The 15,012-nt window shown below is 48.3% G+C and overlaps 1 protein-coding gene across 5 annotated transcripts in view; it reads right to left on the reverse strand.

Annotated features, from left to right (window-relative positions):
* Positions 1 to 15,012, reverse strand: part of CFAP92 (cilia and flagella associated protein 92 (putative)) — an 82,590-nt gene that overhangs the window by 63,302 nt on the left and 4,276 nt on the right. For all 5 annotated transcript variants that reach the window (XR_006195710.1, XM_042912048.1, XM_042912054.1 and 2 more), the window contains exons 2-7: positions 7,901 to 8,192; positions 6,455 to 6,645; positions 5,428 to 5,632; positions 3,251 to 3,382; positions 2,239 to 2,311; positions 795 to 916 (exon numbers count right to left, since the gene is read on the reverse strand). Coding sequence is in view for 4 of the 5 variants with exons in the window: in XM_042912048.1 (XP_042767982.1) it covers positions 795 to 916; positions 2,239 to 2,311; positions 3,251 to 3,382; positions 5,428 to 5,632; positions 6,455 to 6,645; positions 7,901 to 8,192 (1,015 nt within the window). In the remaining variant the exon portion in view is untranslated. The remainder of the gene's footprint in view (positions 1 to 794; positions 917 to 2,238; positions 2,312 to 3,250; positions 3,383 to 5,427; positions 5,633 to 6,454; positions 6,646 to 7,900; positions 8,193 to 15,012) is intronic.

Raw genomic sequence — 15,012 nt, forward strand, 5'->3', positions numbered from 1 at the left:
CCACTTAGTGGCTTCTGACGACACTTTGCCTCTTGTCTGTCACTAAGATTACAAGCATCTGCATGAGCAGTTCCTGTAACCTGGCATGCTATTTCCCTTATTCCACCATAAGAAGCAAATAACTTATCTTCCAAGATTATTTCCATAGCCCCAACTCTTTTGTGCTTCCCCAACATGCCTACCTACCCTACCACAGCATCTATCACATAGGACTATCATTATTTATTAGAAAGTCTCCATCAACATTAGAGATTTTCATGCTTCCCATGTTCACGACACCATGAGTCGGGAGCACAGAAACATTGGTGGAGTGGAAGGGGGATGCAGTGTGGATGGGTGGGATCACGCAGGTAACTGAATGGGTTGAGGTCGGTTGGAATGGATGGATGGGGTGGTAGGGATGGCTGGTTGAGGTGAGATAGAATGGGCAAGTTGAATGTGTATGTAGTATTCTTTTACTTTTGAGTCACGTTTGGTCAGATATCAAAGAATCTTTCTGAAGTATTCTGAATTTAAAATATTTCATAATCCCGGGTGCCTGGTTGGCTCAGTCAGTTGAGCATCCGACTCTTGATTTTGGCTCAGGTCATGATCCCAGGTCATGGGATAGAGCCCCATGTTGGGCTCCATGCTGGGCATGAAGCCTGCTTAAGATTTTCTCTCTCTCCCTCTCCTTCTGCCCCTCCCCCCACTCATGGGCACTCACTCTCTAAAATATATAAAAAAAAGAAATATTTCATAATTCTTCCAAGTCTAGTTACGTTATAAAATTCCAAAATCCCATCCTAACTTACTTTGAAATTTTTGCTTTTCTACTATGTTTGTTAAACTGCTAAATGATCTCTCCATTAATTCCTTCATCTCCATCCCAGGTGCTGTCTCCAAATAAACAGTTGGTTCTCTTGAAATACTCCATCTAGAAAATTCACAAAGAGAAAAATAAATGAAGGTGAAAAAAATCAGGGACCAGATCTAAGAATCTATTTACTGGACCAAATGGGAGCATATTTTTTTAAATGACACTGTATTTCTCTAACCAGTGCTTCATAAATTTCATTGTGCATATGAATCACCTGAAAATGCTGTTAAATAAAAGTCAGGTTAGGGTTCAGTAAGCCTGGAGTGGACCTGACATTCTACATTTTTAACAGGTTCCCAGGAATGCTGATGCTGTTGCTCTGCAGACCACACTTGTACTATCAATTTCTAACCAACCAGAGACATTAAGGAAAATATTATATTTTTTATAAAAGCACCCAAACTCTAAAAAAAATCCAGGAACTCGCTTATAGGAATTATCCAACATCTATAGGAAGAAAAATTTTTTAACTCTATTAAAAATCATAAAGAAGGAACTGAATTAGGTGAAAAGGTATACCATGATCATGGACAGGAGAACTTCTCAATGTAAAAATGTCAATTCTTCCCAAATTAACGCATAAATTCAATGCAAAAAAACAATTTTTTAAAAATCGAGATTCTGTAAAAATTTTTTAAATGTTTTTATTTACTTTTGAGAGACAGAATGAGTGGGAGAAGGGCAGAGAGAGAGGGGGACGCAGAATCTGAAGCAGGCTCGAGGCTCTGAGCTGTCAGCACAGAGCCCACCCGACGCAGGGCTTGAACTCATGAGCTGTGATACCATGACCTGAGCCAAAGTCGGATGCTCAACCAAGCCACAGAAGCTCCCCTAAAAATCGAGATTTTTTAACGACATGGTCTCTTGGGTTCTCCCCATCCTATTCTCTCAAGCCACCAGCTGGGCCTCCACCCTGGTCCCCACAGCATCCAAGGAATCTCCTTCTCCATATCCTTCTTAGGCTCCAAGAGCAACTGCACTCAGCAGGAAAGGCTGCGGACTTGGTGATCCAAAGGTATGGGATGGGGTCCTGGCTTTACCAACACTCCCAAGATTCCAAAGAATTCCAATTTTAAAGCTTTGTGCAAATTGCTTTACCACCACTCTGTTAGCTTGTGAAAACAATGGAGATAGTAATACCACCTCACAGAGTGACCATGATGAGGATTAAGTGAGATAAACTACACATGCAAAAGTACATGTTTATACTCATAAACACAACCATTCCTTTCTCTATTCCTTTAATTTCACCTGGATTGTATGAGTTCCGACTTAACTGAAGTTACTAAAACCCACATAACTCTTGGCGAGAGTTTATAGGGCCAGTACAAGAGGGGGTTCCACTCCCACTCCCCAAAATAACATGGGTCCATCCTTACCGAACTATGCCAAGATCATCCATTCGGAGTGCCTTTTCATATTCCTCGGAGCTCTTGGAAAAAGTTTCAGGCTCTGCTGAGTGAGAATCGGATAATATTTATTAGTAAATGGACTTCTTGTCCCATTCTAGTTCATTAAGAAATGAGGGCCCTTGACCCATTTTGCAATGCCAGTCACCAGACAGAGGGCTTGGTGTGTGGTGAGCATTCCATAAAAAGATTAGTTAATAATGAATGAGTAAATGAGTGAATGTAATTGTAAATAATTACAGTTATTTGGACAAATGGAGGCAAGACAAGGCCTCCGATTTCTTATATAACATGCCATGGAGGGGGGGAGAAAGAAAGTCTATTCAGTTGTCTGCTTCAGCACCATTTACATCAGAGAATACTGAAAACACTTCCAAGACCCCCAAGTTTCCACCTACAGGGAACGATTAAGAAACGTATAGTGCTACCAGCAGCTGATATATTATGTAGTCACCACAAACGGAGTTTATGCAAAGTTCTTAAGTAAACAGGAAGCGCATGTGGTGACAGGTTAATCTCAGAATACAAAATTCGGAATCCGGGACAACCTCATCTATGTAAAAGAAAAAAAAAAAAAAAAAACTTACAACAAAGGTATTTGCCATAATATAATAACCAAAATATCACACTGCTTGTTCCTGGTGATGGAATTATAGACTGTTTTCCCTGCTTGTTTTGTACTTTTCTATATTCACTGAATTTTCTTTAAAAAAAAAAAAACCTACAAGTGTAACTCCTACAGTTAGAAAAATTGTATAAGTCACAAAATAAACAAAAATAAAACAAAGAAAAAGGATCAACAACAGAAAGTGACTCCTGCCCTGAGAGCATTGTTTGCTTCAAGGGCGAAGCAGCACCGGCAGGAGTTGCTGATACACGTGAAGGGTACCAGTGCACGTGCACGGTACCAGCAACACCCATCCACCTCGTTCTCTGCCATCGCCCTACACTCAGTTTGTCCACGGAGGTCATCTCCACTCACCATGCGAAGGCTTTATGTGTTTTCCTGCCTTTTCTGCTTTTTCTGGTGCATGCTCCTGGTTCCACTCCTTTCTGATGTGTGCGCCCTCTTCACACAATCTTCTCTGACTTAAAACCAAATTTTTCACTTCCTCTAGAATGCAGGAGGAGAATCATTGACTCAGTCAATCAGAAATACTTACTGAACACCTTCTGTGCATACGGCACTCTCCTAGTGCTGCAGATGGGGCAGTGGACAAGACAGGCAGGACCCCTGTCTTCCAGCAGCAGTTGCCTAGGGGGCTCCTTCAAAATACCAGGTAATTGAAACTTCAACTGGCAATGACTTCTTCCAAATAAGACCATTAAGGATTTGACTTGTGTTGGTCCATTTAATCATCACATTTCACTTGAAGGCACTTCCACTTGCCCTACTTTACAGATGGGGAATATGACAATGATAACTTTCCTGTGATCACAGAGCTGGCACTTATTAAGCCAGAGCTACCCCCAGGGCTCAGGGCATCGAGCTAAGGAGATGGGCGCTCTGTTTTTCACTTCTATCAATACAGGACTCTGCAGGAGCGTAGCAGTAACCAACACGTGTGGAATAATGAATGAGCAGAGGGAGCGAATGAATGAATGGAGATAATGGAAGCTACGAGAAAGAGGTGAAATGGGGTGCCTGGGTGGCTCAGTTGGTTAAGCATCCGACTTCGGCTCAGGTCATGATCCCCCCATGGTTGGTGGGTTGGAGTCCCGCCATCGGGCTCCAGCTCAGAGCCTGGGGTCTGCTTTGGATTCTGTGTCTCCCTCTCTCTCTGCCCCTTCCCCCACTCACACACTCTCTCTCTCTCTCTCTCAAAAATAAATATACATTAATTTTTTTTTTTGGTTGTCACAACAGGGAGACTATTGGCATCTATCAGGTCAAGGTCCCAGGACAGTCCCCACGGAATGATCCGGGCCAAAATGCCAACAGCACTGAGGGCAAGAAACCCCAGATAAAAGTGAAAGATGAACAGTCGGAAATGCCCCTCCCCCCCCCCCCCCCCCCCACCCCATGTCAGACCGGCTCCTCAAGAAGGCAGGCTGGAAACCCAGAGAAAGGAGAGGCTTTCCAGTCACAAACAGAATGGGTTCTGATTGCGGCACTGCCTTGCCCTTCAAGCAGGTGTGGGTCTCCTTTGCTCCCTGTAAAATGGGGACAACTGTACTTGTCTGCAGCCACCACCAACAGTGCTCTAGACCGTACTCCGACCAATCTCAGACGCACACTGCTGCGACGTTTCAAGGTCTCTAAAAACTGGATGCATCTTATGATTACCGCCACAGAGTTTAACTGGTAGCATTTTAGGATGCTAAATGCTTATTTATTTTGATAAAGAGAGGGAGCACAAGCGGGGGAGGAGCAGAGAGGGGGGAGAGAGAGAATCCCACGTTCTGTGCTGCCAGAGCGCAGAGCCTGTTCACAGGGCTCGAGAATCAAACACTTAACAGACTGAGCCACTCAGGTGTCCTAGCTTTTAAATTCTTTATAGACAACACACACCCTCTTTATCGCGGGGTGGGGGGCACTCCCATCATCCTGCCTCAGGGGCATATAACCACCGGAAGTAGTAAGCTGCCCAAGGTCAACATGGAGACAGGTTGAAGTCAGCTATCTGACTTCAAAGCCTGGATCTTTCCACTCTCCTGGTTCTCTCCTTGGAGGTGAGCTCAAAAGGACATTTTCTGGTCCTTGAGAGAATATTCACCCAAGTAAGAATCTAGAAGGTCTATACGAAAATGTTAACATGGTTGTCTCAGGGGTGTGGGACTTTTAGGTTTTCTCTTTTGTTTCTTGGTGTTGTGTGTGTGTGTGTGTGTGTGTGTGTGTGTTGTGTGTGTTGTGTGTGTGTGTGGTCAGTGAACACCCATTACTTGGCCAGAAGACAGGCCAGTGGGGACTGCACAGGTCGCGCTGCCTGGGGACAGGAAGTCCAGAAATGCGGCGGAGGTGGAGGTGGGGACGGTGTACATGCAAAACAGATGCTGTCCACCCTCCGACACAGCTCCGCCAGGCGGTACTCCCAAGCTTGTCCACAAAGTAACATGTTCCCCGAAGTAAATGATGGAACACTGGCTTTTATCCTGTAAACAGTGAGAAGCCACACGCCTGTAGAAACGTTTCAAATAAAACACAAACACCCGACTTACCAAAAGATCCTGCGTCTTCTGAATATGCAGGAGTCTTTAACCGATAATACCTGACTTTTCTTGAAACCTTGTCCTTGGTGTCCCAGACCTTCAAGGTGATTTTGTGAACATTTATTTTCTTTAGTAATTCCTTCGTCATGTTGATGTTGAAAGTCTGGGTCCATGACACCCAGATTTTGTCCCCTTCCTGCCACGGCCTCACCGTCTGTGTAAAAGAACACCAAGGGGGTTTTTTTTTGTGTTTTTTTTTTTCAACATTTACTTATTTTTGGGACAGAGAGAGACAGAGCATGAACGGGGGAGGGGCAGAGAGAGAGGGAGACACAGAATCGGAAACAGGCTCCAGGCTCCGAGCCATCAGCCCGGAGCCTGACGCGGGGCTCGAACCCACGGACCGCGAGATCGTGACCTGGCTGAAGTCGGACGCCCAACCGACTGCGCCACCCAGGCACCCCAGAACACCAAGGGGTTTGAAGTGTGCAAGGCTGGGAGGCTTAGAGCCCACGACTACCCATCCCTGCCAGCCTCGCCCTTCCGGGGACCAGAGCCGGGTGCTGTTCTCCACCTGTCTGCCTTCTGGGCCCGGCCCTCCCTCAGCTCCCACCCCATATCAGGAAATGGCTGTCCCGGCCTGGGCCCTGTCACACCTCTGGGTTCCTCGGGAACCCAGAATCAAAGCAATTACCTGCAAATAGCACCCTCTCCAGTGACTTCGAAGCACTGACCCACAGCCAGGCCTCGGGCAGGAGGGTGAGTGTGTGCGCGGGCAAGCAGGTGTGCACACACATGGGTACCCAAAAAAGAAATCGTAAGAGGGGCAAAAACTTTTAAAATACCAAAGAAGCTACCTGACAAAAATACCTAAATAGAAAGTCAGGTAACTGGTATTATTAGGTCAGTGAGGATTCTCATTCAGTAGGGCTGGGGTGGGAACTTAATATCCTGCATTTCTAGCAAGCTCCAGGGAAGAAAGCACCCTTGGTACAGTATTAGAGTATATGTGAGGTGCACACGCATTCACACACACCTTTACTCCTGAATCCAGGAACAATTTGGCCACCGTTGGAAACACCACCATGTCAATCTTTTTAGGCTCTGCATCATCTGGCAGAAGGAAATACTCCATGTGGTAGTAACAGCGCTGCTTGGAAGCATGCTTGTCCATTCGAGAGTGTTTCCTATGTTTTTCAATAAAACATGTATGTTTTCCTCTATGACCTAGGAGACATGATTTCAGGAGTCTTGGTTGAACCTCACACGAGAAAGCAGACCCCACCCCGCAGTGCCCTGGAAGCAAGGAAGAGCCCGAGGCTGTGGGAGGCTGCCCCTGCCCCCACCCCAGGCTGCTCCCCAGCTCGGAGGCTGAGATGCAGATCTGGTCCCCCTGGCTGGTAGAGGAACAGGCTGTGCACCAGTCAGCAGGGTGCAAAAATGCAGCTCTGAAAGGGAGTGTCTCCTTAAATGTTTCACCTGCCTGCTTTGCCTGCCTCATGCGGTCTTGGCAGTAAAAAAGTTCGAGTCACCAAGACCGTCGGTCAATTCTAAACATGGTATATACATCTAACCAAATAGCATCCAAAGTATCTGAGGCAACAATGGATAGAACAAAGGAGAAGCTGAAATTAATCTTCTACCCGGGGCGGGGCAGGGGGGAGACCAAGTAGGAAAAAAAAAAAAAAAAAAAAAAAAAAAAATAATATATATATATATATATATATATATATATATCTATCTATCTCAAAACATGGAGTTCTTTTCTCTGCCCCTAATCTTGGGGTTCAACCATGTGACTGGCTTTGGCCAATAAAATGCTAGCAGGTGGGAGGTGCTCAAAGACTTGAAGAGTTCTTGGATGTCCGGGCTTGCCCCCTTGGTGTGCCTGTGCCTTCCCATAATGAGAATGTGTCTGGCTAGCCCCCATGTCCCGGAGGAGGGTGAGAGGGGCACGAAGCAGAGCAGAGCCACTACAGGGAGACACGCCTGGACCCGCCCACCTGCTCATCCAGAACGAGGGATTCCTGTTCGAAGCCCCCGACTTGTGGAGTCGTTTGGGTTTGTGACACCGCATTTGTGTGGCAAAAACCAACTGATGCACCTATACACCCAGAGAGCTGGATCCCATGCATCTGAGAATCTGTGTTTTCAACAAGGAATTAGGCGATACACAACCAGTTGAGGGGAACCAATGCCTTCACCTCTTCCCCGTGTACTCATCTGCAAAAAGTAGAAATAATACCACCTACCTCTTAGGGTTATTGAGAGGATTAAGCACGTGAAGCCCATGTAACCGCTTACTTGCTGGCCCACTGTGGGCCCCTGAAATTGCAGCTGCTTTTCTGATCTCTGCTGCTGGCATTGGCCACCTCACTTGGGGAAGCCAACAGAGGGAGCTCAGGGGCCCCAAACTTCTGGGGGCAGGTCATTGGCACACCCCTTTCTGCAGAGGGTGTTGGGACTCTGCCCTAGCACTTACCAGCAGTCACCGGGAAGGCCAGTGAGATGACGAACTTGCAGGGGACAGCCTGGGGCACATCAGACTGGAAGCTGTCGGCAGGCCCATGTGAGGACTTGCTACACGGGTGGTCGGAATCCAACTCCGGGGCTTGGCCTCTGACCTTCAGGTACTCCTCCGTGTCCCACTCACTGCCAGACCGGTAAAAGCTGCCCATGGAGGACATGGGCCCCATGCTCGCCCTGTCCTGATCTTCCCACTCCCAGGCGTGCAGGGACATTCCGCAGAGCACCCACAGGCCCGGCACTCCTGGCTGGAAGACGATGAAGGCACTGCTGTCACCACCCTCTGTTCCCCGGAGGCAAGCCCTGCCTCTTTCAGGATTACCCACCCTTCCTCTCCTTCCCTTCCTTTCCCTTGTCCTGTCTGGGGTGAACGGCCAAGGCCTGGAACACCGCCTGGCACACAGTAGGCGTGCAACAGTGAGTCACAGAGAATGACGGCTTGCAGGACTCACGATAAGCAACACCAACTCCAGCTTGAGTCTCCCTCCTCCCCCAGCCCCAGCTCCTCCCCCTTTCGCCAAGTCAATCATTGGCACTTCTGGAGAGCCAGCCCCAGGTGAGTGCAATTCCCTAAGAATGAGAAGCTGGGAGAGAACCGGGTGTTTCCACTCCGTGGGGCCGCGGGTGAGCAGTGTCAAAGCACAGTATGCGTTTGCCACGTAGGGACAGGCGAACCGGGCCAGGGGACGGCAGTGCAAGGGCCTGGTGAGGTCAAAGAGGGCGGGAACCCCCCCGGGGGCAAGACACGAATGGGCACTGAGTGCTGGGCTCAGGGCACAAACTCTGGGTCCATGCAGGAGGAACTCGGGCAAATGCTCAGAAAGGGGTGCCCAGCAGGACGGGCAGGTGGCAGGGGACCTTCGGTACCTGCAACGCGATGCGCTGGGCAGCACCCTGGGCTCAGACCCTGGCGTCAGCCAGCTCGTACACCCGCTGCACAGCCGCCAGGCGAGAAGGCTCGGAGGATGCAAGTCGATCCGCCCAGGCAGGGAGGCCCGGGGGTCGAAGCTGCCCAATTCTGTTTACAGTTGCTAGGAGACAGGCGTGGCTACGGCCCTGGGGCGGGGCTCCTCTGGGGGCGGGGCTCCTGGAGGTGGGACTTCCGTCCTCAGCCCCTGGTCCCTGACCAGGTGCAGCCAAGGTGTGGCAAAAAGGTGTATCCAAATCCGGAAACTAGTTGGAGCCCTTGCATGCACGCATTCATCCATTCATCCATCCATCCACTCATTCATTCAATCTTTAAAGAATTCCAGATCTGAACGTGAGCGCCTATTACACACCTCGCCCTTACCCGCAGTACAGGGGACAAGGATTGTGGCCCCGCCTGTATTGCCATCAGCCCCCACCTTCCATTCGTTGATAAGGGCGAGGGAAGCAATGGGCTCTGAAAACTCTGGTATCTCTAACCCTACCCCAAACCTCTTTCATATAGACTCTGCTTCTGTCGCTGATGTCCTTAAAATATCATGAGAATTCTGTTTCGTGATCAGGAGCCCCAACTCAGAGATGAGAAAACTGAGGCTTCGACTGGTGCCACGACTCGCCGGAGGTCACACAAGCGAGTGTGTCGCAGCACTGGGTGGAAATCCAGACTATCTGACGCTAAAGCCTGGGCTCGTCTGCAAACACCACGGCCACCCCAAAGCTCCCCAGCTGAGAGAACACTGGCGGCTGCTCCCTACGTAGATCACAGAACATCCAAGGGGCTAGGGCGGAGGGACACACCGCAGAGGTAGCTGGCGGGGGGGGGGGGGGGGGGGCAGGGGCAGGCTTCATGGAAGAGGTGACAAAAGCCAAACGTCGGGGTTTGCCAGGAAATGAATGCAAGAGAAAGTATTCCAGGCAGCGGGAAGAGCCTATGCAAAAGCCCAGAGGGGGTGAAGGTGCCCGCAAGTTCTGGGAAGGGATGATGAGGCTGGAGTGGTGAGCGGAGGGCCCCGGAGACCCAGGTGTGAAGGGCAGGCAGGACTCAAAGACTAGAGTCAATGAGGAGCCACCTCGGGTTTTCTGTTAAGGGAGAGTAGCTCCACTCAAGAGAATGGGAGCTGAGACTCCACACGTGTACCTGTTGGGGAAACTGAGGCTCTGAGCTGAGATATGACCTACCCATGGTTAAAGAAGCAAAATGGTGGCCCAGCTGGAGCTGGAACCCAGGTCCCCTGCCTCCCACTTCCTGCCTCCCTAGACCACCCCCTTCTAGAATCCTGCCCACTGACTAGGGCCCTCCAATAGTCCTCAGGTTGAATCAATCTAAAAAAACCTGAGGCTCAAGAATAGCTATGAGGGGAAGGCCCCAGATGGCAGTGAGCACCCTGGAGAGGAGAACTCAAACTGTCCCCACTAAATGCCATACCACCCTCTCATACTGTACCACCAGCAGCCTGGACATCACCGTCTACAAACCAGGAAGTGCTAAAGAGACACACACAGGGTTGGAAGAAAAGAAGGCTGGTAGGATGCACCAGCTCCCAAAAGGCCCCATTAATAAGGGCAGGTCGAGGCACCCAGGTGGCTCAGGTCATGATCTCACAGTTCGTGAGTTCGATCCCCACACTGGGGCTCTGTGCTAACGACTCAGAGCCTGGAGCCTGCTTCAGATTCTGCGTCTCCCTCTCTCTGTGTCCCTCCCCTGCTCACTCACTCTCTCTCAAAAATAAATAAACATCAAAAAAAATGTTTTAATAAAAAAGAAAGGCAGGTCAGTGACACCACCCTCCCCTGCACAGACAGCAGGCCTCCTGTTCCTCAGGTCCCCCTGCTGACCCGAGGCTGGTTTCTCTCCAAAGTCGATCTCCCCAGCATCTTCTGTGGTGTGGACAGCTCTGAGCTCAGAATTGAGAGGCCACAGGCCTAAGACAAAGGGCCACTTCCTGGTCCTGGTTATGCACCAGAATCACCCAGGAACATGTCAAAACTTCAATCCTGAGGCTTCACTCCAGACTTTCAGAATTGATTCTCCAGGGGTGGGGCTTAGGAACCAGTCACTGTATTCTCCAAAGACAGCCACCTCAATAGATCTCCCACACACTCCCCTTACAGAATGATGTCGGACTCCTCCCATGCAGTGGTAGGTCTAGTCCCTTCCCCCTTGGATCCAGGTAAGACTTTCTGCGACCACCTCAGCCCACAGAGTGACTCTGTAACTTCTGAGGCCAGGTCATACAAACCCCATGTGCTCTGCCTTGTTCTTCTGGGGAGCTCACTCTGAGAATTCATCCAGGATGTTGGGGGGCAGCCCAAGAAGCCACATGGAAGGTCCACATATGGATGTTCTGGCCAACAGCACCAGCTGAGTTCCCAGCTGCCTCCCAGCCTCAACCACCAGACGTGCAAGAGTGCCAGACTTCAGATGATTCCAGCTCCCAGCCTTTGAGTCACCCCAATGGCCACCATATGTAACAGAAACCAGCTGCTATCACCAAACTCTCCCCAAATTGAGCTTTATAACCGAAGTAAATTATTGTTGTCTTAAGCCACTAAGGTTTAGGACGATCTGTTGCACAATAACAAATAACTGGGCGGCGCCTGGGTGGCTCAGTTGGTTGAGTGTCCGACTTTGGCTTAGGTTATGATCTCTGGCAGTTCGTGAGTTCATGCCTGGCCTAGGGCTCTGTGCTGACAGCTTGGATCCTACTTTGGATTCTGTGTCTTCCTCTCGCTCGCTCTCTCTCAAAAATAAACATTTAAAAAAATTTGCGGGGCACCTGGGTGGCTCAATTGGTTGAACGTCTGACTTCAGCTCACGTCATGATCTCACAGTCCATGAGTTCAAGCCCCGCGTCAGGCTCTATGCTGACAGCTCGGGGCCTGGAGCCTGCTTCGGAGTCTGCGTCTCCCTCTCTCTCTGCCCCTTCTCTGCTCATGCTCTGTCTCTCTCTGTCTCTCAAAAATGAATAAAGTTAAAAAAATTTTTAATTTTTAATAAAAAATGACTGGAACCGACCCCATATTTTTTAAAGTTGCCTCCACCAAGATTCTATCGCACAGCCAAGTTTTAGAACCACTGCTTTGAGAGAAATGGTATCTAGGTCAAGACCCAGAGCATCACGGGAAGGAGTGAAGGCACAGGTGTGCTTGCTGGTACTTGGGTGTGGGAGGTGGGTCCACAACCTCACTTCAACAAAGGTGCCTTCAGGACAGGCAAAGTCAAAGGAAAGCAAAGCAAAGAGGGTATATGTTCACAGTTCTATAGACCAGTGACTCTCTGATGGTGTGGCCTGGGCTCACTCACTGAGCTGGATCATCTGTATCCACAGGGCTGGGAGGTCCAAGATGGCCTCACATGTCTGGCCGTTGGTGCCCTTGCCTGGGGTCCCTCAATCTCCCTCTCCCCGTCCATATGCCCCCCCCCCCCCCGCCATGCTCCACCAGGCTGGACTGGCTTCCTCAGATGGCATTCTCAGGGCAGGGTTCCAGGAAAGCAAAGGTGCAAGGTCTAGGGCCTCTTGAGACCAAGGCTTGGGAAATGGCACAGGGTCACTTCTGCCATATCCATTGACCACAGCCAGTCACAAGGGCCAGCCAAGATTCAAGGGGATGAAGAACAGACTCCACCTCTGGATAGGAGGAAGGGCGAAGCCACATTGCAGACAGATGTCCCATGGGTGGGAGCAATCTGAAGGCATTCTATCACTTCCTTCTTCCTCCCAGAGTAGGGGAGCCCCAAAGTTTCCACGGGCATCCAGAAGAGCCTTTCTGAAGTTCTCCTAAGCCTCTGGCAGAGGATGCATCTTTGGGGAAAAGCTACACCCACCTTCTTCTTGGCATCTCCAACCCCCCTTTTTAACAGCTGTAATGAGGTATATTCTATATCATAAAATGCACCCATTTCGAGTGTAGAGTCCAATGGTTTTTGGTAACTTTACCAAGTGATGAAACCATCCATCTCCCTAATAAGAGCCTTCGTGCACATTTACAATGAATCTCTGTTCCCAGCCCCAGGCCCAGGCAACCAGTAATCTACCTCTGCCTCTAAAAACTTGCCTTTTCTGGATATTTCATATAATTGGAGTCATATATTACATGGTTTGGCTTTGTGACTGGCCTCTGTCACTTAGCATGTTTTTGAGGCTCATTCATGCTGTAGCATGAATCAATACTTCATTCCTTTTTGTGTCTAAATATGTTCCATTGTGTGATAGACCACATTTTGTCTATCCGTTCATCCGTTCATGGAAATTCAGGCTGAACACTTAGACATTTATGAAAAATGCTGCCATGAACATTCCCCTAAAAATCTCTGCGTCATCAGATACGTTCATTTCTCTTGGGTAGACACTTGGAGTAAAATAGCTGGGTTGTGTGGTAGTGGTGTGGGGAACAAAAGCAAAAGAAAAAATAAATAAATTTCCTTACAACTTACAGCCCATTGGTAAGTCCTTGAGACAGGCAGGGTGACCTTCCTCTAGAAGATCAGATGCTTCGACGTTAATATTTTGCTAAGGAAAAAAGGCAATCTTTGCTTAACATTATCTCGCCCCTCCAAGATCCTGTGAGTCTCCTTTAACATATAAAAATTCCTTTGGAAACTTCCTTTATCTCTACCCCTCCCAGATATATGTTAGCAATCATCCTCCAAGCACATGGCCCACTGATACACATCCGAAGGTCTCATGACCGAGGTTTTACTAGACAGTAGCAAATGACCTTTTCCTAACAACAGTTAGTCCTTCAAGATCCTGGAAACCTTGCTTCCAAGTTCCTTAGAGTCTTATGCTATCCCTGACCCCCTCCCAACTTGAATATGTATAATCAGTCACTCCTCACAACCCCAGTGTGGCTCTTTCTGCCCACAGGTCCTGTCCCTGAGCTTTAACAAGACCACCTTTTACACCGAAGATGTCTCAAGAATTCTTTCTTGACTGCCTGCTCCAAACCCCAACATCTCCACATCAGTAGTTTCATGTTTCTCTCTTTGAGAAATTGCCAAACCGTTTTCCAAAGTGGCTGCGCCATTTCACATTCCCGCCATCATAGGATGAGGGTTCCTGTTCCTCCCCATCTTCCAGAAACCATTTATTGCCGTCTAACTTACTACAGCCATTCTCATGAGTATGGAATAGTATCTCGTTGTGGTTTTATTTTGTATTTCACCAATGACTAATGATATTGAGATCTTTTCGTGGACTTATTGGTCATCCATGATCCTCTTTGGTAAAATGTCTGTTCCTGTCTTTCGCCCACTTTTTGATTGGATTATCTTACTGAGTTGTAGGAGTTCTCTGTAAAGTCAGAACATAAGTCCTTTAATTGCAGGGCCTATGTTCTGCAAATACTTCCTCCTGGTCTCCTGCTGGTCCTTGTATTTTCTTAACGGTGTCTTTACCATTGCAGTTTGAAATGCAAAAGTTTTGTATTTTGATTAGGTCCAATTTACCAATTTTTTTTTGTTTTGTTTTTGGATCATGCATTTGTTGTGTCTAAGAAAACTTGCCTAGCTCAGTCCGATTTTTAATAGAGAGAAGAGTAAAACTTGGAGTCTGAACGCTAAGCAAATCCACGACCAAGACTCCCGAAAATATAAAAGGTTTGTCACAGAAAATGATGGCTCCCAGACATTCCCAGACATGCCAGGGGGCTGTACAGAATGACAAAACGTTTCTGAAAAACAGTTCGACAATATCAGGAGCTTATAAAATAAATGTCCAAACTCCTTGGCACGGTAGTAAATCACTCAGGATGGAGAGTCAACAGTTTACGGTGTTGTTTTGATGGAGAAAAACCACAAACCACCTTGATGTGCATCGCTGGGGGATGAGGAAACACCTCGCAGCTCCCAAGAGGCAACAAGAAGCCGTCTCAAGAACATTTGCAAAGGAATATTAATGACGGCAAAGCTGTTGAGGAAGTATGGCTGATGTGCAAGGAAAGATCCCAGCAAGAGCATTTCAACTGTGTTTCTCTAGGTTGAGTTTAATGAGGTACAATTCACATCCTGTAAAACTCGTCCTTGTAAGTGCTTTGACAGATGTACACAGTCCCATAACAACCACCCCAGTGGAGTTCTTTCAATGCATGGAAAACGCCTGGAAATAAATACATCAGAAGTGTCTATGGTCCCCGCTTACG

Source organism: Panthera leo, chromosome A2, assembly GCF_018350215.1.
Source record: "Panthera leo isolate Ple1 chromosome A2, P.leo_Ple1_pat1.1, whole genome shotgun sequence".
NCBI classification, from domain to species: domain Eukaryota; kingdom Metazoa; phylum Chordata; class Mammalia; order Carnivora; family Felidae; genus Panthera; species Panthera leo.